At 46.0% G+C, this 22,671-nt stretch overlaps 1 protein-coding gene across 5 annotated transcripts in view; it reads left to right on the top strand.

Moving 5' to 3' along the window:
* The window catches only part of LOC119405234 (histone-lysine N-methyltransferase, H3 lysine-79 specific), a 75,194-nt gene that overhangs the window by 34,921 nt on the left and 17,602 nt on the right, over positions 1 to 22,671 (top strand). For 4 of the 5 annotated variants that reach the window (XR_005186449.2, XM_037672040.2, XM_037672041.2 and 1 more), the window contains 6 exons: positions 2,547 to 2,817; positions 4,622 to 4,849; positions 6,488 to 6,831; positions 15,041 to 15,184; positions 16,658 to 16,705; positions 21,426 to 21,707. Coding sequence is in view for 4 of the 5 variants with exons in the window: in XM_037672040.2 (XP_037527968.1) it covers positions 2,547 to 2,817; positions 4,622 to 4,849; positions 6,488 to 6,831; positions 15,041 to 15,184; positions 16,658 to 16,705; positions 21,426 to 21,707 (1,317 nt within the window). In the remaining variant the exon portion in view is untranslated. The remainder of the gene's footprint in view (positions 1 to 2,546; positions 2,818 to 4,621; positions 4,850 to 6,487; positions 6,832 to 15,040; positions 15,185 to 16,657; positions 16,706 to 21,425; positions 21,708 to 22,671) is intronic. The other variant, XM_037672043.2, reaches the window with a different exon arrangement.

The following is a 22,671-nucleotide window of genomic DNA, read 5'->3' as shown; positions in this document are numbered from 1 at the left end:
TCTGGTAATGTTAATCCATAGAGTTTCCTAAAATTAACTAGAGGGGACTCTGGCGCTGCGATCGTTCAGCTACCATGAAAATGATGGGTAGTACACAAATTTGCCTAGTCTTCGTGCTTGCGGCTTCAAACGTACTTGTGGCTTTGTTTATTGCTGTGTTTTGGCGTTCGTTTCGGATAAAAGAATGGACCGTTGTGAACTTCGTGACCAGCTTTGATTTGGTGAGCTTAAAAAAGTTTAAGTGGTGAAGTAGAACTGCTGACTTTTGCTGAACTTTATTTTGCGACAAAGCTGATGAAGGCGACGCGCAGCCAAACGGAGCCGAAAGAAAGAAGTTTAGACAAATTTGTGTACTACCCATCATTCCCATGCTGGCTGAAGCATCATGCGTTGCAGCTCCCATAGACACTAGCGCCAGAGTTCCCTCTAGTAAGTATTGTAGGAAACTCTGTGTTAATCTGCTTTAATTATGGCAATACGAATTCCTCTGCCTTCTTTCAGTTACTGTAGCAATGGATTTGCTCTTTCTCATTGCTAATTTGCAGAGCTCAGCATACTCTAGAGGTAATCTGAAATCACTGGTTCACAGCCGAATTTGTTCAATATAATGTATTCAGTGCCATTAAATAATGCGTAGGCTCACCATGATGAGAGCACGTGTCTGAATGATTCAATTTTCTGAGTTAACGAGGTTTTACTATTCTAATGACTTTATTTTTCTTTCTTTTTTCACTTCATTACTTCAAGGCTGGCTCACAAGACCATAGTATTGTGCACAAATTTAAGAACTATCATAATTGGTTCATAGGGGCTATAAGATACCCACTGTGAGCTTATGTTTGCTATGATTATGTGCCTTGTAATTCTATTTTGTTGTTCGTTTTTAAAATTTTCGCCTCTTTAGTATTTCTATGCAAGCAAAGGAGAGCCAAAGAGAGATTGGCAAAAGACGAAATATTTTTTTACTCATTTACGTTTTATGATCCCTGGCCCGATGAGCAGTGGTTTGATGGGAAGGGGCTACTGAGAGACCTGAAATGTGCTTATTAGGGCTTGGCATCGGTCGTAATCTCGTTTCCATATTAATTGCCATAATTAGCTGAAGTTTAGCATGATCGATATTTGCTACTGCTCTTCGTGACCGCATTACCGTGATCGAACTACGCAGTATCTTTACAACAAAAGCTTATGAGCCGTCAGTTTCGATCTCGCTTTTTAACTTGTAGTAATTCGTCACGAAGCAAGTAAAGTAATTGGAAGGTTAGTCAATCATGCGTCCAGTCTAGTGCTTCTCAGAAGTTAAGCATGAGCAAGCAGTGGCTTGTCCATAGCCTTGCCAAAAGCCTTGCCAGCATTTGCTTGTGGTGGAGGGCTCTTCGTGGTGAGACGGATCTGCTGTCCACTCCAGCCAAAACTTGTTGGATGGTATTGGCCAGCAGTTTAGACGCGTGGCATACAGACGGATTTGAAGTGCTGCTGCACAACGGACTTTGGCTGTGCTTGTTACATACCTGTGCTGAGATGAGTTTCCATTTCACACCCGTTTGTTTCAAGCCAGTGTTTATCATTATTGTGATGGCAACTTGACATTGGCAGAGTTTATTACACCATGCTATTTGTTACCTCGAATGAATTTTAACTACCATGCCGATGTTAGGCGCACAGTAAGATTCTGGTTTAAAGCAGGCTGGTTCCATCTTGGTTTTCACTCATTCCGGTTTACTCTATGTATGCTGGGTCATCCGTCTTGATGAAACATCAGCTGGATTACTTGACGTGGCAAGCTAAGGCATCTTGTATAGTGGCTTTAGCTGATTAACAAAATTTTTCTAATTGACTGTGTTATTGCACACACTGGAGCACGCATTTCATTTGCAGAAGTTAAGACAAGCAGTAATGAAGTGTGTACTATTATTTTATATATATATTACTAGCACAAGCTTCAAGAAAGGCTCCATCATCAAAATATGCGGTATATGCATCGATGTTCATATGTAAGCACCGTGGGAAATGTTGGGCTTGTAAATATCAGCAGGAACATCGACATATACTCTGCAACAGATTTTGAGGACGTATTTCTTGAAGCTGATTCTAGGCGCGCGATGTCAACTTGACGTATATTACTTTAGCGCATTTCGATGTCTTTTCAGCAGTTTATATGTGTTCTCTTATGTATTGCATGACAAGGTGAATTGATGAAATTTTGTGAAATAGTTAACTACTCTTCAATGCACCTTGCCTGTAGCCTCTGCAGATTCAAGTAATCCAGTTAATGTGATGAAATAGCTGTAAGCATCAACGACATGTTTTGTATAAGTCTATTTCTATTAAAGTAGATAACCCAGTAGGTATATCATTCATGGGGTTTTCTTGAACATATCATAGTTCGTGTCAATGTCACTCGCATCCCTCGTAGTAACACTGTAGCAGGCATTGGCAGATTGTGCCTGTTGAGAAGAGTAGGTTGTACGGGCAGCGTCGCGCGAGGGAAGTTATTGCAACACGCGTGTGACCGAGCGTGTGTTGACTCTTGCCAACCATCTCAGGACGACGATGCGTCGAGCAATTCGTCGCGGAGCCGTCGCAGCAACGGCCACAGTGGACACGGGACGCGCTCGGCAAACGGCAGCGTCTGTAACGGCAGCCTGAGCCACGACTCGTCATCCAACGACTCGAGGGTCGACGATTGCCTTGTGCTGGGACCCACAACACGCCGGGCCTGGTCCGACTGGTGCAACAAGGGGCCGATGCCGAGCGGGAAACAGGGCAGCAGTGTGTCGGCTCACAGCAGCGGGCACGAGAGCAACGATGAGAATGGTGCGTGCTGTATCCTGTTTCGTTTGCGTATAATAGTAGCACGCATGCTTGCTTTTGCGGTGACCTTTTTCTTTTTTCCTGAAAATGTTATATTGTCATCACTCGGTGCACGTACTCGAAGCTTTTGGAATGTTATCACCAATTCTTATCAGATTGCAAGCACCACATTTATGGTGGTGTACAGTGCTCACAGTATGGCATTTGTGCACATACTTACGTTTCCAATGTCTTCAGTTCGCATCACATCACTGTAATATTGGCTCGTACAATCATGCACTTACAACAGAGCCAACATCACGTTTGGTTGCCTGATTCATAGTGGCATGTTGTAGTTATTTCAAGCAGTTGTGCATACCAGGTGTTGCATTGTAAGCTTTCATGTCATGTTTTTTCCTTTGGACTGTACATTTTGGAACATAACGTTAGCCCTAGTGACTATGTTGGAGTTAACCATGATGCATGTGCACATAGCTGACACGTGCAACTCGCGGACGGGGTTTCGATGATAGACAACTGTGTTTGCTGCTAACATGATGAGTGTTACCGTATTTACTCGAATCTAACGCGCACCTTTTTTCCGGGAAAAACGAGTCCAAAAATCGCATGCGCGTTAGAATCGAGTACCGAAAAAAAAAAAACTCGGTTATCCTATTGCCATCGACATTTCAAAATGGCCGCCTCCTACACGCCTTGGCCATTTCTGCCATTTTTTCAGTTCGTACGTGTGCTGAGGAGATTGTCATCCCGTTCTGCGTTCGCATCGACGGCATGGAAGTGTCGACTCCAAATACTCGACTAGTGTACCACGATGCCGCATTTAAAAGAAAAGTTATTACATGTGCAGAGAGACGGACGGAAATCGGGTCGCATCGCGGTCGTTCGGAGTTCCCGAAACGTGTGTGCGAGACTGGCGCAAACAGAAGCTGATTTTTTACAGCAAAGCTTCACGAAAAAGTTTCTGTGGACAAAAGCAGGGCCGGTTTCCCGAAATCGAAGAGTGTTGACAGCGACGAGGACTGATCCATTACGCGACTCGTATCGCCGCCGTAGTGGTGACAGTTTTAGCGGCAAGGCCCGCTTTTTGACTTTGTGTTTTACTCTTTTGAAGCTTTAGTTCTTTAAAACCCAAATACTTGTTCTTCTGAATGTGCGAAGTTTGACTCCTACGGACTTTTTTTGTTCTTTTCTCTCGCGAAAAATGGGTGCGCGTTACAATCGATGTATTACTTTTTTTTTTTTTGGTCGCGGAAAACGGGTGCGCGTTACAATCGAGGGCGCGGTAGAATCGAGTAAATACGGTACTTGCCTTGCTGGGCATGAGTTCGCCCAATAAAACATTGTCTTTAATAAATGACATGGATACTGTGTTCTTCACCATTACAACATAATCACATCTGAAGCACCTTAGCTTGGCTGTGTGCCAGAATGCAGGCAGAAGTAGCAATGCTGGCAATACATTTTGGTTCAGTATTTAACCAAAGTGCAACTCCTTATTGCGTGAGACATTGGTATTTAGCTGACTTTTTTACTTGAACATGTTGGCAATGACATAGTCATCCCAAACTTATTTTATGCTTTTCTCTTATCAAAGAAAAACATTCTTGTGCCACGAGCTCATGTTTTGACGCTAGGTAATACAAACAGAGCTGTCATTTTCTGATCAACATGCGCATATGCTAATTGCAGCTCTCCTCTACGCTAATAGTGTCCCTTCGCTCAAACACTTGACCTTATTGCAATACGTACAAACCATTTTTGTACGAGCATGTGAGGTGCAATGCCTGCGGGCCTTTTTTTTCTACAGAGCCTGTAAAGAGGCGACCAAAAGCACCTAGACGAACGCCACGGCGGAAAAAGCCGAGCAGGGTGGACTCCGGGGCATCGTCGGTTGCATCGGTTGAGGTGCGCAAGGGACCGGGCCGGCCGAAGAAATCGCCCCAGCGGAACAACAGGCGCGTTGGGCGCAAGCCAATGAAATTCAGCGGCCTCGATCTCCTGCATGCCCAGACGGTGCTGAGCACATCCAGTGCAGGTGAGTGTCGAAGCTGGCGTGCTCATAGTTTGTGAATGTATGGGCTTGTATGGGCTGTAGGGATGTTGCGCAGCATTGAGATCACCTTTCTACTGTGTCGACAATGCAGTAAGGCTATCCTCTCTTGTGGCTCTGCGTATGACTTCGGTATTTTCCAAAAACCAGAGGGTTGCTTTCATAGTCCATGCAGTCTATGTGTAGTGCAGAAATTTCCAAAGTGGGTTCTAGTGAATTCGAATATTTTCGTTGTAGCACTTAGCAGTCTCAGTTTATAATTCCATGCAAGCACACATCCTTTCTACATTAGAAAGTTTTTCTAAATCTCCGGTAACACTGTACTTGTGCAAAGCACAGTTGGTAAGCATGCATAGTATATGTGTGTAAGACAACGCTTCACGCAACAATTGGGTGCCATACACGTCCGACTCAGCTGCATGGAACTTTGTTTATGTTATGTTTTTATGTTCAGTCATGCTATCAAACCAAGCATGCTGTGCAAGCTGCTCAAGGGATTGCAAGCTTTCTCTAGAATGTTTGGCACTGAGCAAAAAGACTAGAACAGTTTAGACAAACCAAAACTTTAATAGATGCATTTGGCCAGGGTTGTCCACATAGTTTTCTGCACCTAGTGTTGGTTGTCGTATTATCTCAACATTTTAGAGCAGATGCTGAAGTGATAAGCAGTGCAGTGTGACATTTCTTCATATGATCGAGAAATTCAGTTCGAAATAAAAACGGATAATTCTTAAGCTCTAATTTGTGGGTGTTTACATATAGTTGAACCAGCTTATAACGATATACCAGTTTGAGCAATATATCAAATATACCAATGAGCAGCCACTGCATTGTTAACTTTTGTATGTGTTCTATGCTGACATAAACCATTTACTACCGTGTTCTCATGCCGCATTGTCACTTGAAACATTTAAATGTCGCACCTGGGCGTCTCTGCAGAAAGGAAGAAGAAAGCCAGAAAAGAAAGAAAAAAACTGAAAACATGTGAGCCACCGTAGCTGTAGTTTAGGGAGTCCACCCTAGCCATGTATGTCTGAGTGCTTCGGGCTCGTAGAATAGAGCCAGTTTTCTAGGCTTCTCCACTCCCCCAACCTTCACGCACCTGTAGTGGGGTGCCGGGGAGTGTGTGGTAGAAGGGGAGACAGTGCAGCTGTGCCCTCTCTTGTCGTTAATCTGCAGCGGGGTCAAAGGCTGCAGGAGCAAGTGAGATAGCAATGTATTTTGAGAAGACCACCGCCATTTGCTGCAAGTGATAGGGGCATGCAAGTTGGCCGCTGAAGTAGACAAAGATGCGCCTGTGTTGCACATGAAGAGAGGTCTACTTGTTGAGACGGGCTAGCTTAACCTGCAGTTGGAGAGAATAGGGGACAGGCTGCTTTGCTGTTGTAGCAGCTCTGCCCCCCCTCCCTTTTTGCCCAATTATAACAGCAGAATTTTCATGGCACTTCGGTATCGTTAACATACTTCGCCTGGACCAGCTGTGCAGTTTCGGTTATCCGTCAGTGCACACTAAGAGATTTCGAAATTTTGCTGTGCTTATTTGTGCTACCGGCACTTTCAAGTATGTCTCAACACACTATGCCACAAACAAAGCCATGAACGAAGCATCAACTGTATGTACAGCTGCCATGCACACGGAGCCTGCCCCCGGCTGTGTGGACCAGAAACTCGGAGGCTTGGCGCCGGAAGAAGGATCGCTCTCTAGCGAGCTGCCGACCGGCTTTCACGAAGTCACCGTGAAGACCGAGCCGCCCACGGAGACGTCCATGGACAGCATCGCGGCGGCCGCCATGACCAACTCCATGGCCGTGTCGGGCCCGCCGCCGCGACCACTGACGCCGTTGGCCGAGCCGCCCGAGCTGAAGGCGATGCTGAACGATTTCCGGGCGCAGTACATGGCCATGCTGAACCACATGCGGACCGAGCAGTACCGGCAGCAGGTCAAGGAGCACATTGCCAGGGAGAGGGTCAGTATTCTTTTCCAAGCTCATTTCTTGTAATCTTACAGCATCAGCTGTTTTGTGCATGCATCCCCCTTTGTTTTAGTTTAGTGTACAGCGACCTGGGTCTTCATTCTGACAACTTTAAATTGAGGGGAAATGCAGCTTTCCTATCGCGAAAAATGGCAAAAAAAATCAATTTTTTGAAAATCACATTTTCAGTTTCTGTAGCCCTTTTTATGTCCGGTTCCAAAATATCTTCACCAAAAACCGCGTAGAAGTTCTATAAAAAAATTGTTGCGCCTGCCGAGGTGGTGAAAATTATTGGGGAAATCGCAAAAAAACACTGATTTTCAAAAAATCATAGCTTCGCAACGACGCCACCGGGCGCCGATATCTTGGGCTCATCGGAAAGCGCATTTCTCCGTCTTCAAATTCCCCGCCTCAGCTGGCTCCTCCCTTCGAAAACAAGCGCACAAAAAGCAAATGTTCGAAGGTCGTTTCGAGGCCTCCGATTGGCCGTGTCCACCATGTTGCCCCAGCGCGCCTCACCATTGGTCCGATGCTCGCTCCGGGAGATCGTCGTCTGCAGCTCATGCGACTCGAGGTCACGGCGTGGTCACGGCTGTCGAAAGTCGCGCTACTTCGTGTCGTATTCGCACTCGCTCTGTGTTCACGGTCGACGATCACTTTGAATAGAACTACGTTTTAGTTTGGAGCTGCTAGCTGAAGCTCGGTGGGATTACGATGGCACGCCGCACTCGTAGCGAACATCGCAAACGCGCGTCTCAGACCGACTCTCTAGCGTTGACTCGTCGGATCCGTGGTTGGAGGTTCTGCTTATGCGCACTTCGGACGTCATGACGAAGATGATCGCAGGACGACTCTTTGTACTCGCGACCACGCATTACGTACTTTGAAACATCGGGCAACGCGGCCGGCGCGTCTACTGCTCGGAGTCGTCACTAGGCCTAACTCCGCTCACGGCGTCGGCACGCGAGACGAATCTCGAACTTTGCGGGCAAGAGCAACGCGTTAGCGGATTCGCGGCAGTGTGCTTCTTCGCAAGGAACGAAGCGCTTCCCCCGCCGGTTTCTCGGTACAGCGGATGGTCATTTTACGCATCGGCAGCGGACCCCACGGCCAAGCTCGTCGCGCAGCCGGCGCGCGTCGGCGTCCCGCAATGCGAGGCCAAACACGTTGCGCGCCTATTTTTCGTCGCCGCACCTAGGCATATTGCGCATTGTCACCGAATGCCGCCACCCAGCACATCGCGTGCCGACTTCCCGGACTATGCGGCCGAGCACTTAGAGGTGAAATAAAGCACTGTTGATGCAATTTAGGCGCGCTTGGAGCCGTGCGTGGTATCGCCGTAAGCGCTCATGAATCATCTGAAAAAATAAAAGCCTCGCAGAAAACCGTGTCCGCGACCGGGTGAATGATGAAGCGCATCGCAGGCGAGGTTTACAAATTAGCTTGACGAGTGAAACAGGGAGATGAATTCATATCTGCCCAGTTCGCGTCTTGAATAAACTGCTAAGGAATTCCTATTCCACCAATGTCTTGGCCATAACTGCCTGTTATTTAGGAGGAAGTGATAGGTTGCCATGATGAGAGCCGCTTTTAGTATCCTATAAAAATGATTCAATGATCAATTGCAATCAAGACTGTTAATTATGTTAATGAGAGCATGAATACAAGAAAGCTGGCAAATCATCATAGTACATGACCTACTTGAATTACAATATCTTGTTTTTTGTCATGTCTATTACACCACTTCATAACTTCGTTTAAAATTCATGCTACATGTTCTTTGTATATCAGAAAAGGATTTTAAGAAAAAAGAAAGAAAACAAAGGCACAACCGATGAAAGGCCACATGTGCAGGAGGTCCAACCTTATAAAACACCTTAAAGATCACAATCTTCTTGTGCTTTAGAGAAGCAAGGCACCTCAAACTAAAGACAGGGCACTCAAGAAAGTGCACATTACGAAGGACTCAAAAGATTACGACCCCAGTGCCTTTTGATGAAGTAATATCTTTGGTACAACTTTAAAAGCCGTTTTCTCAAAACGACTTTTCTTGCTTCCTGCTTTGCTTGTTCCGCTGATTTCTCACTGACCGCTGGGTCTATTTCAGTTCCGTTTTTTGTTCTATATTCCTTGAAGCACAGTTCAGGGCGTGACATTCTTGCTTTTTCAGTATGGCGTTTTGATAATTAGCTATTTGACGAGTTGCACAAAGCCTCGATGCCTGTTGCGCAGTCACCTCATGAAAAATGAAAACTAAAAAAAATTTTGTTGCAAATAAAAAAATCTAAGAATGTCACGCCCGCAATCAGACATCTTAGAATGCATAGCACTTTGAACGAGTTTCCTATCGCATTTTTTAAGCGAGTCAGACTCGGAACAAGAGCAGAAGGTGAAATATATTGTAAATCAAAAAGTTGTAAAGATATATTCATGAAATTTCTACAGTAGCATTAAAACAACATTTCAAATAAGTGTGCCAATTTTCATCAAAATCCATGAAGAAATGAGAAAGTTGGTACCGAAAGCCACGTCCCCCCTTAAGGGGAGATGCAGCTTTCGTATCGCGAAAAATGGCAAAAAAATCGGTTTTTTGAAAATCACATTTTCAGTTTCTGTAGCCCTTTCTATGTCCGGTTCCAAAATATCTTCACCGAAAACCGTGTAGAAGCGCTATAAAAAAATTGTTGCGCCTGCCGAGGTGGCGAAAATTATTGGGGAAATCGTAAAAAAACACTGATTTTCAAAAAATCATAGCTCCGCAACGACGCCACCGGGCGCCGATATCTTGGGCTCATCGGAAAGCGCATTTCTCCGTCTTCAAATTCCCCGCCTCAGCTGGCTCCTCCCTTCGAAAACAAGCGCACAAAAAGCAAATGTTCGAAGGTCGTTTCGAGGCCTCCGATTGGCCGTGTCCGCCATGTTGCCCCAGCGCGCCTCACCATTGGTCCGATGCTCGCTCCGGGAGATCGTCGTCTGTAGCTCGTGCGACTCGAGGTCACGGCTGTCGAAAGTCGCGCTACTTCGTGGCGTATTCACACTCGCTCTGTGTTCAAGGCCCGACGATCACTTTGAATAGAACTACGTTTTAGTTGGGAGCTGCTAGCTGAAGCTCGGTGGGATTACGATGGCACGCCGCACTCGTAGCGAACATTGCAAACGCGCGTCTCGGATCGACTCTCTAGCATTGACTCGTCGGATCCGTGGTTGGAGGTTCTGCTTATGCGCACTTCGGACATCATGACGAAGATGATCGCAGGACGACTCTTTGTACTCGCGACCACGCATTACGTACTTTGAAACATCGGGCAACGCGGCCGGCGCGTGTACTGCTCGGAGTCGTCACTAGGCCTAACTTCGCTCACGGCACCGGCACACGAGACGAACCTCGACTTTGCGGGCAAGAACAACGCGTTAGCGGACTCGCGGCAGTGTGCTTCTTCGCAAGCAACGAAGCACTTCCCCTGCCAGCTCCTCGGTACAGCGGATGGTCATTTTTACGCATTGGCAGCGTACCCCACGGCCAAGCTCGTCGCGCAGTGTGTGCGCGTCGGCGTCCCGAAATGCGAGGCCAAACACGTTGCGCGCCTATTTTTCGTCGCCGCACCTAGGCATACTGTGCATCGTCACCGAATGCCGCCACCCATCACATCGCGTGCCGACTTCCCGGACTATGCAGCCGAGCACTTAGAGGTGAAATAAAGCACCGGTGATGCAATTTGGGCACGCTTGGAGCCGTGCTTGGTATCGTCGTAAGCGCTCAATAATCATCTGAAAAAATAAAAGCCTCGCAGATAACCGTGTCCGCGACCGGGTGAATGATGAAGCGCATCGCAGGCGAGTTTTACAAATTAGCTTGACGAGTGAAACAGGGAGATGAATTCATATCTGCCCAGTTCGCATCTTGAATAAACTGCTAAGGAATTCCTATTCCACCAATGTCTTGGCCATAACTGCCTGTTATTTAGGAGGAAGTGATAGGTTGCCATGATGAGAGCCGCTTTTAGTATCCTATAAAAACGATTCAATGATCAATTGCAATCAAGACTGTTAATTATGTTAATGAGAGCATGAATACAAGAAAGCTGGCAAATCATCACAGTACATGACCTACTTAAATTACAATATCTTGTTTTTTGTCATGTCTATTACACCACTTCATAACTTCGTTTAAAATTCATGCTACATGTTCTTTGTATATCAGAAAAGGATTTTAAGAAAAAAGAAAGAAAACAAAGGCACAACCGATGAAAGGCCACATGTGCAGGAGGTCCAACCTTATAAAACACCTTAAAGATCACAATCTTCTTGTGCTTTAGAGAAGCAAGGCACCTCAAACTAAAGACAGGGCACTCAAGAAAGTGCACATTACGAAGGACTCAAAAGATTACGATCCCAGTGCCTTTTGATGAAGTAATATCTTTGGTACAACTTTAAAAGCAGTTTTCTCAAAACAACTTTTCTTGCTTCCTGCTTCGCTTGTTCCGCTGATTTCTCGGTGACCGCTGGGTCTATTTCAGTTCCGTTTTTGTTCTATATTTCTTGAAACAAAGTTCAGGGCGTGACATCCTTGCTTTTTCAGTATGGCCTTTTGATAATTAGCTACAGTAGAACCCCGCTGATACGTTTTTGAAGGGACCGTAGGAAATAAACATAAAAGACGGGAAACGTAAGAGCTGAAAAACAGGAAAAATGGCAAAATATTTAGTGGTACAGAATTTTATTTCAATTCTTACGAGCAGCACGAAAATTGGCGCGCTCAGCCGCGATCTAGTCGATGGATAGAAACGCGGAGCTTAGGACGGCCTTATCCGCAGAAATGTAATCAACGCATGTGATTTTTTTAACACCAACAGCTGTAGGCATGAAAGAACTAAGCACACGCAAACACGACCGGCGCGGCGAGTCCGACCGCGAACCGCACGCACGACCATGCGAGCTCCAACCAGCTCGAACTCCTCCCGTCCTCCGACAAATAACGATGATGATGAGTCTACGCCAACGCGATGGCAGAAGTGAATGCCAATCTCGAAGGCCTTGCTTTCGCGAGCCATTACGTCATAGACGCCATCTTTGCAATTTGAATCTCGAAGGCCATGCTTTTGTTTGCATCAATTGAAAGATTCTGTTGCGCCTCTCATGCGGCTAATATTACGGTCAAACGAGGCCAAGCTGCGTGAAAATGCGCCATGACCGCTCTCTTTGGTAGTCACTCGGTCGGCTCCGGGCGCACTTCGCGATGTATCATACGGGAACGGTCCGACAGTTACGACGTAACAGCGGGGTTCCCAATACATTGTATCCTATGGGAGCTATGCCGGGACCGGCGGAAAACGACCTAACAGCCGGGAAAACGCAGCAGTGAGGAACGTAACAGCGGGGTTCTACTGTATTTGACGAGTTGCACAAAGCCTCGATGCCTATTGCACAGTCACTTCATGAAAAATGAAGACTAAAAAAAATTTTTTTGCAAATAAAAAAATCTAAGAATGTCATGCCCGCAATCAGACATCTTAGAATGCATAGCACTTTGAACGAGTTTCCTATCGCATTTTTTAAGCGAGTGAGACTCGGAACAAGAGCAGAAGGTGAAATATATTGTACATCAAAAAAGTTGTAAAGATATACAGTCGATCCCACATATAACGATCTATCGGTTATAACGACCATATTTGGGTGCACTTACGATTTTCTTATGCTAACCATTGAAGCTGCGTCCACATATAGCGAACATTTTTCAAAGCCTCCTACTTTTACAACGAACACTTCGGACACGGTCGCGGTAAAAATATAGCGCATACGAAGCGAAAAAAAGTTAAAACATTCCTTCTAAAGCGTGACAGGGGCGCGCGCTCACGCGTGCCCCGCTCCAGTTTACTCGCGACTAAGATATCCCAGATCGGCGAGCACCGCACGCAGATTTCGGATACTGCGAGCGAGGTCGCTCACTTTCCACGTGTTTCTTCAGTGGCAGAATGGCAGTGAGGGAAAAAAAATAGTAGGCAGCATGAAGCCTTGCGGTCAGCTTTCGCACGGTAACCTTTCCTGACGCCGTTCTCTGCAGCTATGACCGCCTGCGATGAACCAAACAATGCCTTGGAACGCAAGAAGGCATAAATGCAAGAAGTGATAGCCGCGATAACTTTCCATCGCAAAAAGGTTCACTGCGTCCCTAAACTCGTCGACGCCAAAATGTGCCGCAAAAGGTCGTCCGTCTTTTCGGTAACGGCAGAGACCGGTCGATCGGTGATTACGACTTCCGCGCGATTGCGGTGATGCTTTCGCAGATAAGCATCAGAAAAGAGCGAAGGCGAGGTGGCGGCCTTCGATGAACGTGCCATTATGGCTTACACAACCTTATGGTTGTGTAAGCCATAACATGCCATTATGGCTTACACAACCGACAACCTTATCACAGTCATCTGTAGATATCTGCTCGGCTGCGCGTGTGGCATACGCCGTACACTGCAGATTGACGGCGGTACGAGCACGCCATGCTGCCGTTCGCAAGTTCACCGCGTCGTGCGAGACCGCTTTAAGTGCGCGTCGCTTTGTAGAAACGAAGGTAGCTCGCTGTTGTTGAGCGGCGTGGGCACCGAGAAACATCGATGCACTGACAGCGAGCATATACTGCGTGTTTGACTAGGTGACAACTCTAGTGCACCGCGCATCGTCGTGCAGGGCCGCGAGAGCATCGCGGAGACGTCGAGTGCGCGTTGCTTGCAAAATGCTTGTTTTCGCCGCATTGAACGAAGAGGCTAGTCGCCGCATACGTGCACGGTCCGGAGTGAAGCAAGCACTAAGAACGTACAAACGCGCGCATACGGCATACAGCAAGCGGCCCGGGAGGGACTCCGCGAGCCGAGTAGGCGACGCGCTGCACGCAACTAGCTAGGGATGATCGGCTCCACGTCGCGGTACCGCGCTTCGGTGAAATGGTGTCAGCTCATGGCAAAGGCGGTTAATTCGCTCGTGAGCACGCAGCGGGCGTCGCTTCACGACGCGAAAAGGCTTAGCTTGTCACCGAAGGGGTTGTTAGCCCTTTAATAGAAGTGCAAAGGGAAAAAAAACAGCTTGGCCGCTAAGTGCACGTTTTTAAGGGCGAGTCCATATACAACGAACTACTGATATAACGACCACTTTTCGCGACACTTTCGAGTTCGTTATAAACGGGTTCAACTGTATTCATGAAATTTCTACAGTAGCATTAAAAAAACATTTCAAAAGAGTGTGCCAATTTTCATCAAAATCTATGAAGAAATAAAGTTGGTACCGAAAGCCACGTCCCCCCTTAAGGTATTGATTGCTCTTAGTTTTTCTGGTTAAGATTTTCCAGCAAGATTTCATTTACTCATCCGTGTGATTCACCGACTTTACTTTGGCTTCGTTTTGTTCTTACCTCCCATTTTGCATTGTGGGTCAGATGCGAGGGTAAGGGCAGCGTTTTGCATTCAGTGCCATTTTGAAGGTAATTTCAGGAGCAGGGCATCTGCACCCCCTAAACTTTCCCATGTAGGGTCTCAAAGATCAAATAATTAGGCTGCCTTTGCATTCTCTCTTAGCGTTTCGACATTTATCTTTGCAACCAAATGCAAGGAACTAGAGTAGTCCTGAGGTGTCACTTTTTGCAGTCACTTCCAAAACGAAGCCACACGCAAGGCAAACGCAGGAAAGTGAAACCTGTGGTTAGGTACGTTCACCGTGTGCCCTTCAACGGGGCCCTAAGCCTCGATAATGGCAACTCGTTTGTGACAGTTAATTATCAGTGTCGATATGGTTTTGCTAATTAGACCTTCCTTTGTGATCTGATGTCCTCTAAATTAGTTCAGATAATAGAGAGACTAGCCTTGAAAGGTGTTGGTCCCCAGTTCGATCCCCTAACTACAGTAGAACCTCGAAGCAGAAATTTAAACAGAATTGCAGCACAAAACAGTTAGTTGCCTTGATTTGTGTTAGTATTATATTTGGTTATCTTGCATTTGTAACGAAACTACTGTCTAAAAAGGAGACACGTTTTCCCGGTCCCTTAACTTCCTTAGAACTAATTTTTCTTCAGCTCTGAAGCTTTCCGAGAAGTGTGCTACTTTCAGTGGTCTGATAATTTTCACCTTCAGCCTCGTTTGATTTGCCCATGCATGTGTTGTGAAGTTGTACTTGACGTTGGCCTTCATTTCCTTTCGGTCCTTCTTTTTCTTTCCTCTGGCAGGAACGCAACGAGAGGCTAGTGGCCAAAGCGGCGCACTTGGAGCGGCAGATCAAGCACCTCATCGATGACAGCGTGGTCCTGTTGAAGGCGCGCATGAACGAGCTGGGAGTGCAAAGCCACACGCCCGCCGACCTTATCAACAGAGTGAGCATTCGACATTTGACTCGGAATGCGTGGTCGTTCACGTAGCTTTTCGTGTTAGCAACAACAAAGTCAGGTGACAGATTCTAAACGTTTCCGGCGATAGATTTTTTTAAGCATAGCGGCCTTCAAACGACCTTGAGCTAAATGCAAGCGCTGTTTCCGGGCGCTCGCACCAGACCATGCGGGCACTTAAAACTGGACATCCGGGAAGTCAGACAAGACAGCATTTTTATGAGAATGAAACAAGACATGCGGGCAATCAGCCCGAAAGTTTTCAAAAAATGCGCTCTTTGGCAGTCAACCCTTCGTGCAGGACCCCATTACATACGCTAGCAACGGTCCTAACAAATTACAAAATATATTGTTTCATAGTTCTTAATGTCTATTCACACTATCACTGAAGCTGTAACTTCTTGTACGAGGAAAGTTTTTTTATCATTTACAATAGCAACGTTCCAGAGGCAGATAGGGGACCATACATTTGCTATCTTAAACACTAGCACCAAGCCCGTGCTCTTCTGAACGCCAGCGGTGGGCGAGTAAGCGGCACGGGTTGCCGCATTCTTCGAGAGATGGTGCCGCGCTGCTTGGGGCGCACCAGTGATCTGTCGTGTCGTGGCCGCATGGGCTGTATACACTAGGCAAAGCCCGAGGTTTATCTCGCACAATGACAGCAAACAGTGGCATCCATATGGACAAGTGCGCAGTGTAGTGTGGTATAGTTTGGTGGCGTGTGCCCTTGCTAACATGCATAAGTCTGAGGCTGGTATAATCTCCTACCAATCTGCTTTGCCGTTAGGCATTTCATGCTTACATCTATTCTCGATTACGGGAGAGCCAGCCATGTTATCATTGCCCTAGTGGATTAATGTGCATGTTGTTTGTTTGCAATATCATTGATATCCAAATATACCCTAGTGGGCAGACTGAGTTGAAGTTGCTTCATGGAGGAGCCAAGGCTGCTCGGTCGAAACAACACGTGCGCACAAACTCCTCAATTTGGCATGACACCTGAACTACTCGAGCAAGTGCACTCTGTCACCTCTATTTTCATCAGACTGTGGGAATTGTGTTCCATTCGCTAATTTCGGGTTTCATTACTGCTGGTCAAGCGTGCGTGCACATGGTTTGTAAGCTCTCAATCTCCCATCGGGGTTTGATGTATCATTACTCAAGCATTTTCACTTAAGCTTCAACGTGGGATTACTAGTGGGATACTGTTGCTTGGTGTCTGTGCTGGCAAATGCAGTATAGAAGTATGTGATGGAACATTCTAAGTGGGCGTGCTTCTCGAAGAATTATCGTTTTGGAAGCTCCTTTTGGATCAACGCCCGTGGGATCGTGGTAGAATGAATTGGGTGCAGTGCAGTCAGGGCTGCACTGGCAATGTGTGAAACGATTTCCCCGGGTGCAGTAACTGTGCGAAGCAGATTTCACAGCAGTGTATATCACCTCATCAAATTGTTTGTACAGTGGCGTCTTCAGAGAGCAAGCGCCGACAGCCATCGCACACTACTTCAGGTAAATAAAAGTTTGTGGCCGAATACTTTTAAAGTCCAGTTTGTTCGTTTGAAAAACAAACGCCCATCTTCACCATGTCTCGGCAAGGTGGAATGGGATTGGATTTCCACATAACAACAGGGACGGTCCACTTTCACTGTAGTTACAAGTGGACTTTGGACTTTCAAACTATAGGTTATTTTACTTGTTTAGCCATCAGCAACCACCTGCGACACGTGTTCTAGAGGCTCCGGAGGATTGCAAGTGTCACAGCATGGTCTAGTGAAGTAGTTAGTCTGGCGCTGTCCTCCATTTCGTTTGTGATTGTAGAGGAGTCATCCGATAAATGCAGGATGTCAAGCTTGTGACAGTAAAGACGGCGACATATTTTGTTCTTGATAGTGATAAAGTGCTGCTTAAAGGGGGATCACAATGAACATTTAATTGGTTTCATTCGGTAAAAATTAACTTTGCTGGATTTGTATTACTGCCTCACTTGGAGTTCTGCTGTGTTTATTTTTGCTGAAAAGTCGGATGCGCATTCGATTTTTTACGCCGCTTAGACGGTCCAACGTCATTTTCACCTTAATGTCCTACCTTGGACCCGTAAAATCCGGTTGCTTGTTCGATTTAGGGACGTCTTATAACGGGGTCACTGTCAAGTGAGTCAGTGGCATAATTTCGTCCTTTTCCCTGCCTCTTGCGTAATTTGACCAGCTGGATTATCCAATTAGTCTTGTTAGTTGGTCACTTCAGGGACGAATTAACAGAGGTTGTCTGTAATTAAAAAAAAAACTGTACTGCTTGGTACACGTGTGAACATATGGGACGAATTAAAGGGGGACGTGGGTCCTAAAAAGTTTTTCTTTATTTTTGAGTCAATATGAATCAAACTTTACTGTCTTGACCAGTTTTTATGCTGATTTCAAATCTGTAATTAGTTTTTTTTAATAGCTGCACTAGTTCAAAAGACCTTGAGGTTCGAAAAAATAATTAGTGCCTATTTCTTACGGGGCTTTTCGGCAATTTCAGCCTGCGAAAACCAATATGTAAGTGCATGGGCCCAATGCCGAGGTCATGCTGTAGGGGGTGATGCTATTTTTATTCACTTGAGAGCACTGTGAAGGTCAGAATACAGATGAACACTCGCTGGTGGTTATTTTTTCTGATTCACTCTCATTAGTATCTTTAATTAAAATTTGTAAAATTGTGCTAGAGTAATGCAAATAGCATCACCCCCCAGATCGTTTCAATACGAGGAAAATGATACTAAATTTGTAATTTTTACTCAACAGCAACATGAAAAAAAACGTCGTAGGGCTGAGTGTGTTGAGCAAAAATATCAAACTGAGAAAAACGCATTTGAAGTTTCAAACAACTGTAACTTTTGTTGAAGTGCAGCCACATCACTAGCGGTTATATCATTTCATAGCTTTGTTCTTCACGAGAACAGCCATACCAAATTTGTGACCATGCCCTGCCAACGTATTGGCAAAATCTTGTTATAAAGCCACATAGTGCACCCAGAACCGGAGTGATAAACTCCTTTAGCAGTTCATAGGCCAGTACCAATTCCCTTCAAGCTGAAGAAATACAAAATTTGTCTAAAAATGTGGCTTTGCAATAGGCAAATAAAATAAACACAGAGATTAAGTTAAAAACCACGTGGCTTATTTATTAAACCAAAAATCTGTTACATATTATTGTCCAGCAGTAACACTTGGCTCAACACTAGGCAAGGGCAGTACGCAGGGTCGCCTGCTGGTTTGTGCCATTTTGAAAGCCTGTGCTTGGTGTCATTACTGTATAAGTGCTCCTTTTGCAACTTCCAATATCAGTTTTTAACCTTCCCAAGGCTGTGGAGCCCAAATCAATTTCCCAAAGAGTAGCACAGCGTCTCTTCAATTCTGGTGTTGCTCTGTCAGGTCGTTGTTGAAGCAAATACCGTTGCACCCTTGTCGACTGTATTAGTGGCCCTAATTTAATGTATTTCACTTCAAAAGACATTATTTTAGCACCATTATCACCAGCTACCTTCAATGAGAAACGCTTGTCACGCGAGTCGCATTTATGATGATGAAGCACAGGCTTTGAAAGCAGCCGATACCCTCTGCCTTGAAAAAGGTCGCTTCTTGATCCGAACTCGAAACGAAGCACAAGCCCAAAGAATAAGGATAAGTCCTTATTCAGAGATAATCACGCGGATAAATTCTGTGCCATTTTTCTTGCCGCCCTTCACCAACATCCAACCGCTTGAACTTCCGGTGCTTTGTTGCGCGCTGCGATGCCAAGCACTCCTCCCGTCGCCGCATTTCCCGCGCACTCGGCAGTCCCACGTAGTATGCCATAGGAATGCGGTTTCCAGTGCCACTGAAGCGTTGCCTAATGATCCGATGGCTGCAGCTTGACCAAGGGGAACCGGGCGATTCTCGTAGAATTCGACGCTCCGATCACGACAGGCGTCGCGCCCTCGTTCACATTCGGCCATGCACGCTATCGAGGCGTTCATTTTTCTGGTACGTTTGCCGCGTCTTCTTTACACGAGAATCTCTGGACGTGCCAGCACAAAATAAGGTAACTGTGTGTCAGCCGCTCGCGAAAACGGAGGGAGGTGATGCTTGTAACAACACACGAGCACACGACACCGGCAAAACGGCAGCGCGAGGGCACAACAAAAATAAACAAACAAAATGGCCGCCTCGGGTTGTGCCAGCCAATGGGAGGCTCAAGAGAAGGGGCTGGCCTCGCGCGGGCACGCTCTGGCCAATGAGCGTTCTGCAACCACCCAAAACACTAATAGCGGCCGTTCTGTTGCAGTGATGCCATCTTGAAACACCGCAAAATGCACACAAAGAAAACAGCAATCAGCCGGCTGCTGCGCGCATGGGAATTTTGCCTATTGGGATGGATTTTGCGGCTCCCGTGGCATCTTAAAAATAAGTTTTAACTAGAGCTGTGCGAATAGCAAAATTTTGGGTGCGAAGCGAATTCGAATAATAAAGATTGAGTGCGAATCGAATCGAATATTTTCGAATAATTTTCGAATATTTCTCAAATATTTTTCGAATAATTCGAAGTGAAATTACAGAAAAAGTTGCAGAGAACCCCTAAGTATGTTCTTGTGAGATAGCAACATGAAAGTGTTTCTTTTCGCTAGGTTGATGAAGCGCTGGTGGGGTCATATTTCATAGTTGTCTTTCTTATCAAAAGTGAGGCAATGTAGAGGCCGAATTGTATTTGTGTACATGATTTGGTGCAACCAAAGTGTTGCCTACAACACTTTACACGTGATAGGCAGGGATGCCATTTCCTCAGCCTCTCCTCCTCTTTCAACTGCTGTGGAAGGCCAACTGATGTGGCGGACAAGGGTGTGCTCCCTTCAAGTCCGGAGTTCCAAATCTGCCTCGTAGACGTCGATATATAAGAACATCTGAAATTTTGGATGCTAAAAAGCTTCGGCGTCCGATTTTTCGGACTTCCCGCCCAAATTTCAGGTCCAAAACAGCATTAATTGAGCCCCCACCTCTGCCACATCTTTCATCTATATGTTCGCACCAACATTTTCTTGAGTTAATACATTTGCGACCGTAGCGGAGCTTGAAAGGCAGCTTTGCCGCAATACGAGGGTGTGATGAGGTGAAGCATATTAAAAATCTAGGGACCACTTCCAAACGGACGTTGACTGTCTCTTGGCCCCAAGTTCGACCGTAACGGACCTTGAAAGGCAACTTTGCCACAATACGGGGGTGTGAGGAGGTGAAGCATATTGAACATCTAGGGACCACTTCCAATCAGACGTTGACTGTCTCTTGCCTAAGTTCGACCGTAACGGAGCTTGAAAGGCAGCTTTGCCGCAATACGGGGGTGTGGTGAGGTGAAGCATATTAAAAATCTAGGGACCACTTCCAATCGGACTTTGTCTCTTGGCTAAGTTCGACCGTAACGGAGCTTGAAAGGCAGCTTTGCCGCAATACGAAAGTGTAATGAGGTGAAGCATATTAAAAATCTGAAGGGGTCACTTTCAACCGGACGTTGACTGCATTTGTCTTTGGGAAGTTCGAATAGTTCGAATAGTAAAATTGCAGTGCGAATCGAATCGAATAGCAAACACTATTCGAAAAATATTCGAAATTTCGAATATTCGCACACCCCTAGTTTTAACCCGTTTCCCGGGCGAAATCGGCGATATTTTGAGGGCAGCTGCTTAGGGGTTCAAACATGCCTAAAATGCGTTTTTCTCAAAACTGATTTTTTGTCCATTTTTTTTTACTATTCTACGACCAGCGTCCCCCTTAACAGAAGTTGTCTCATTTTTTTTTTAATTTACTTCTGGGTAGACGTGTGAACAAATGGGAACTCCCGTGCGAGCAGATTTCACATGCAAAATTATAAAGCCGGTCTTGTTAAATTTGGCAAGTCCAATAACCTTATGTACGTTCTTTTTGACAGTGTTTGACTGTAGGCAGACAGTGCACCTGCGCGGTGATTGGCGCTGATCAACTCACTTGAGGAGGTAATAAGGGTAAAAGCTTGGGTGCATTGGCAATCCTTCGCAAAACGGACAGCAGTGCAGATGAAGAGAAAGTGTGGGATGAGAAATAATGATGTATGTTGTGTGGGTTGTTGTCCTTTCTTGTCCTCGTTTCTTTCAACGCTGGTTCCTCTTTCGAGTTGTTACGGAACGTGTCAGTGAATCTCATTTTGCGCCTCTCCTGCTCCCTTTTTATTTTTTTCCCTGCAGGCAAAGGAAATTGTGGTGCGCCACAAGGAGTTGCAAGCAAAGGCAGCAACCCTGGAGCGAGAGGTCGTTCACCTGGAGCAGCAGCAGGCGGAACTGCTGGCGAGGCAGGTTCCTAATGTCAGGGTCCCGCCGCCCCCGAATCCGGGGGTCACTTCCAACAACCCTCCGGCTTCATCGACAGGAGTGGACAGCTCCGCCGCCGTCCCCACCATCACCACCACGGCGGCGGCGGCGGCGGCTGCGGCAGCCACCAATGGCTTCTTTCTGCCCCCCAACCCTGAGGTGAGCGTGGGCTGGAATCTTTGAAGAGGCGTCTAGCGCAAAGCCAGATGGATACATGCGCCATTACACATAGCAGACAGCATCAGCGGTGCCGCGTTTTACTTGTAGTTCTGGAAGAGTGGAGCATGAGTTGAGTTTGAGCTTGAGTTTATTCAACCACGTGACAAGTACACGAAAATACACTGTATACGTGGTTTGGTGCGAAGGGAAAAAAGCTGCATTTCACAGCTTGACTGGCCCCTTCACCCAGAAAAAAAATCTAAACTACAAATTTACAAAAATTACAAAAATTACAGGTCGTGTGGGATCGCGTATCTAGTTTTACCTTCATTTCTTAAAGGGACACTGAAGAGAAAAGCAATTTTTTTCACATTAGTAAATTAACTCTTTCACGATGCCAAAAACACCACGCTAGCCGAGAAAAGACGCTTGGTAAGCGAGAAAAGCGCAAAAAGAAAGCGCGGGTGGCGGCAGCACCTCAAAGTTCCCACACCAGCCGCTGTGACAGCATAGATTTTGATGGGGTTCAGAAAGGTCTTCATAGCTCCTAATTGGTAAAAGTGAAGTACATTGTCTTCCCAGGGAGCCAGAGGCTTAACATGCCAAGTTTGAAGAAATTTCATCGAGCCAATGTGGCCAGAATTCGCACACACACTTTGAAATCCTTGACATCATCGGATATTTGGGTGGTAAATTTGAAAGCAAAACATTTCGCGCTGCTTTTCTCGTCTATTACTAAACCTATGGTGGTGAAATTAGCGACACTAGAGTGTTCAGAATGTAATTTATCAGTCTAGCGTAGTTTATTGTTTCACTCTAGTGTCATTTCAGTGCACTAGCATTAAGATTCTTTTTAATGCATTAGCATTAAGAGTGTCAGCACGGAGGAAAAAAAGTGTGTGCATTTGTGTGAAGCCTGCCATATTGCATAGCGTCAGCATTGTTGCCCAATGTTGGCTTTCAA

Source organism: Rhipicephalus sanguineus, chromosome 9, assembly GCF_013339695.2.
Source record: "Rhipicephalus sanguineus isolate Rsan-2018 chromosome 9, BIME_Rsan_1.4, whole genome shotgun sequence".
NCBI lineage: Eukaryota > Metazoa > Arthropoda > Arachnida > Ixodida > Ixodidae > Rhipicephalus > Rhipicephalus sanguineus.
The sequence above is the reverse complement of the archived record's forward strand: the minus strand, read 5'-3'. Positions and strand labels throughout refer to the sequence as shown.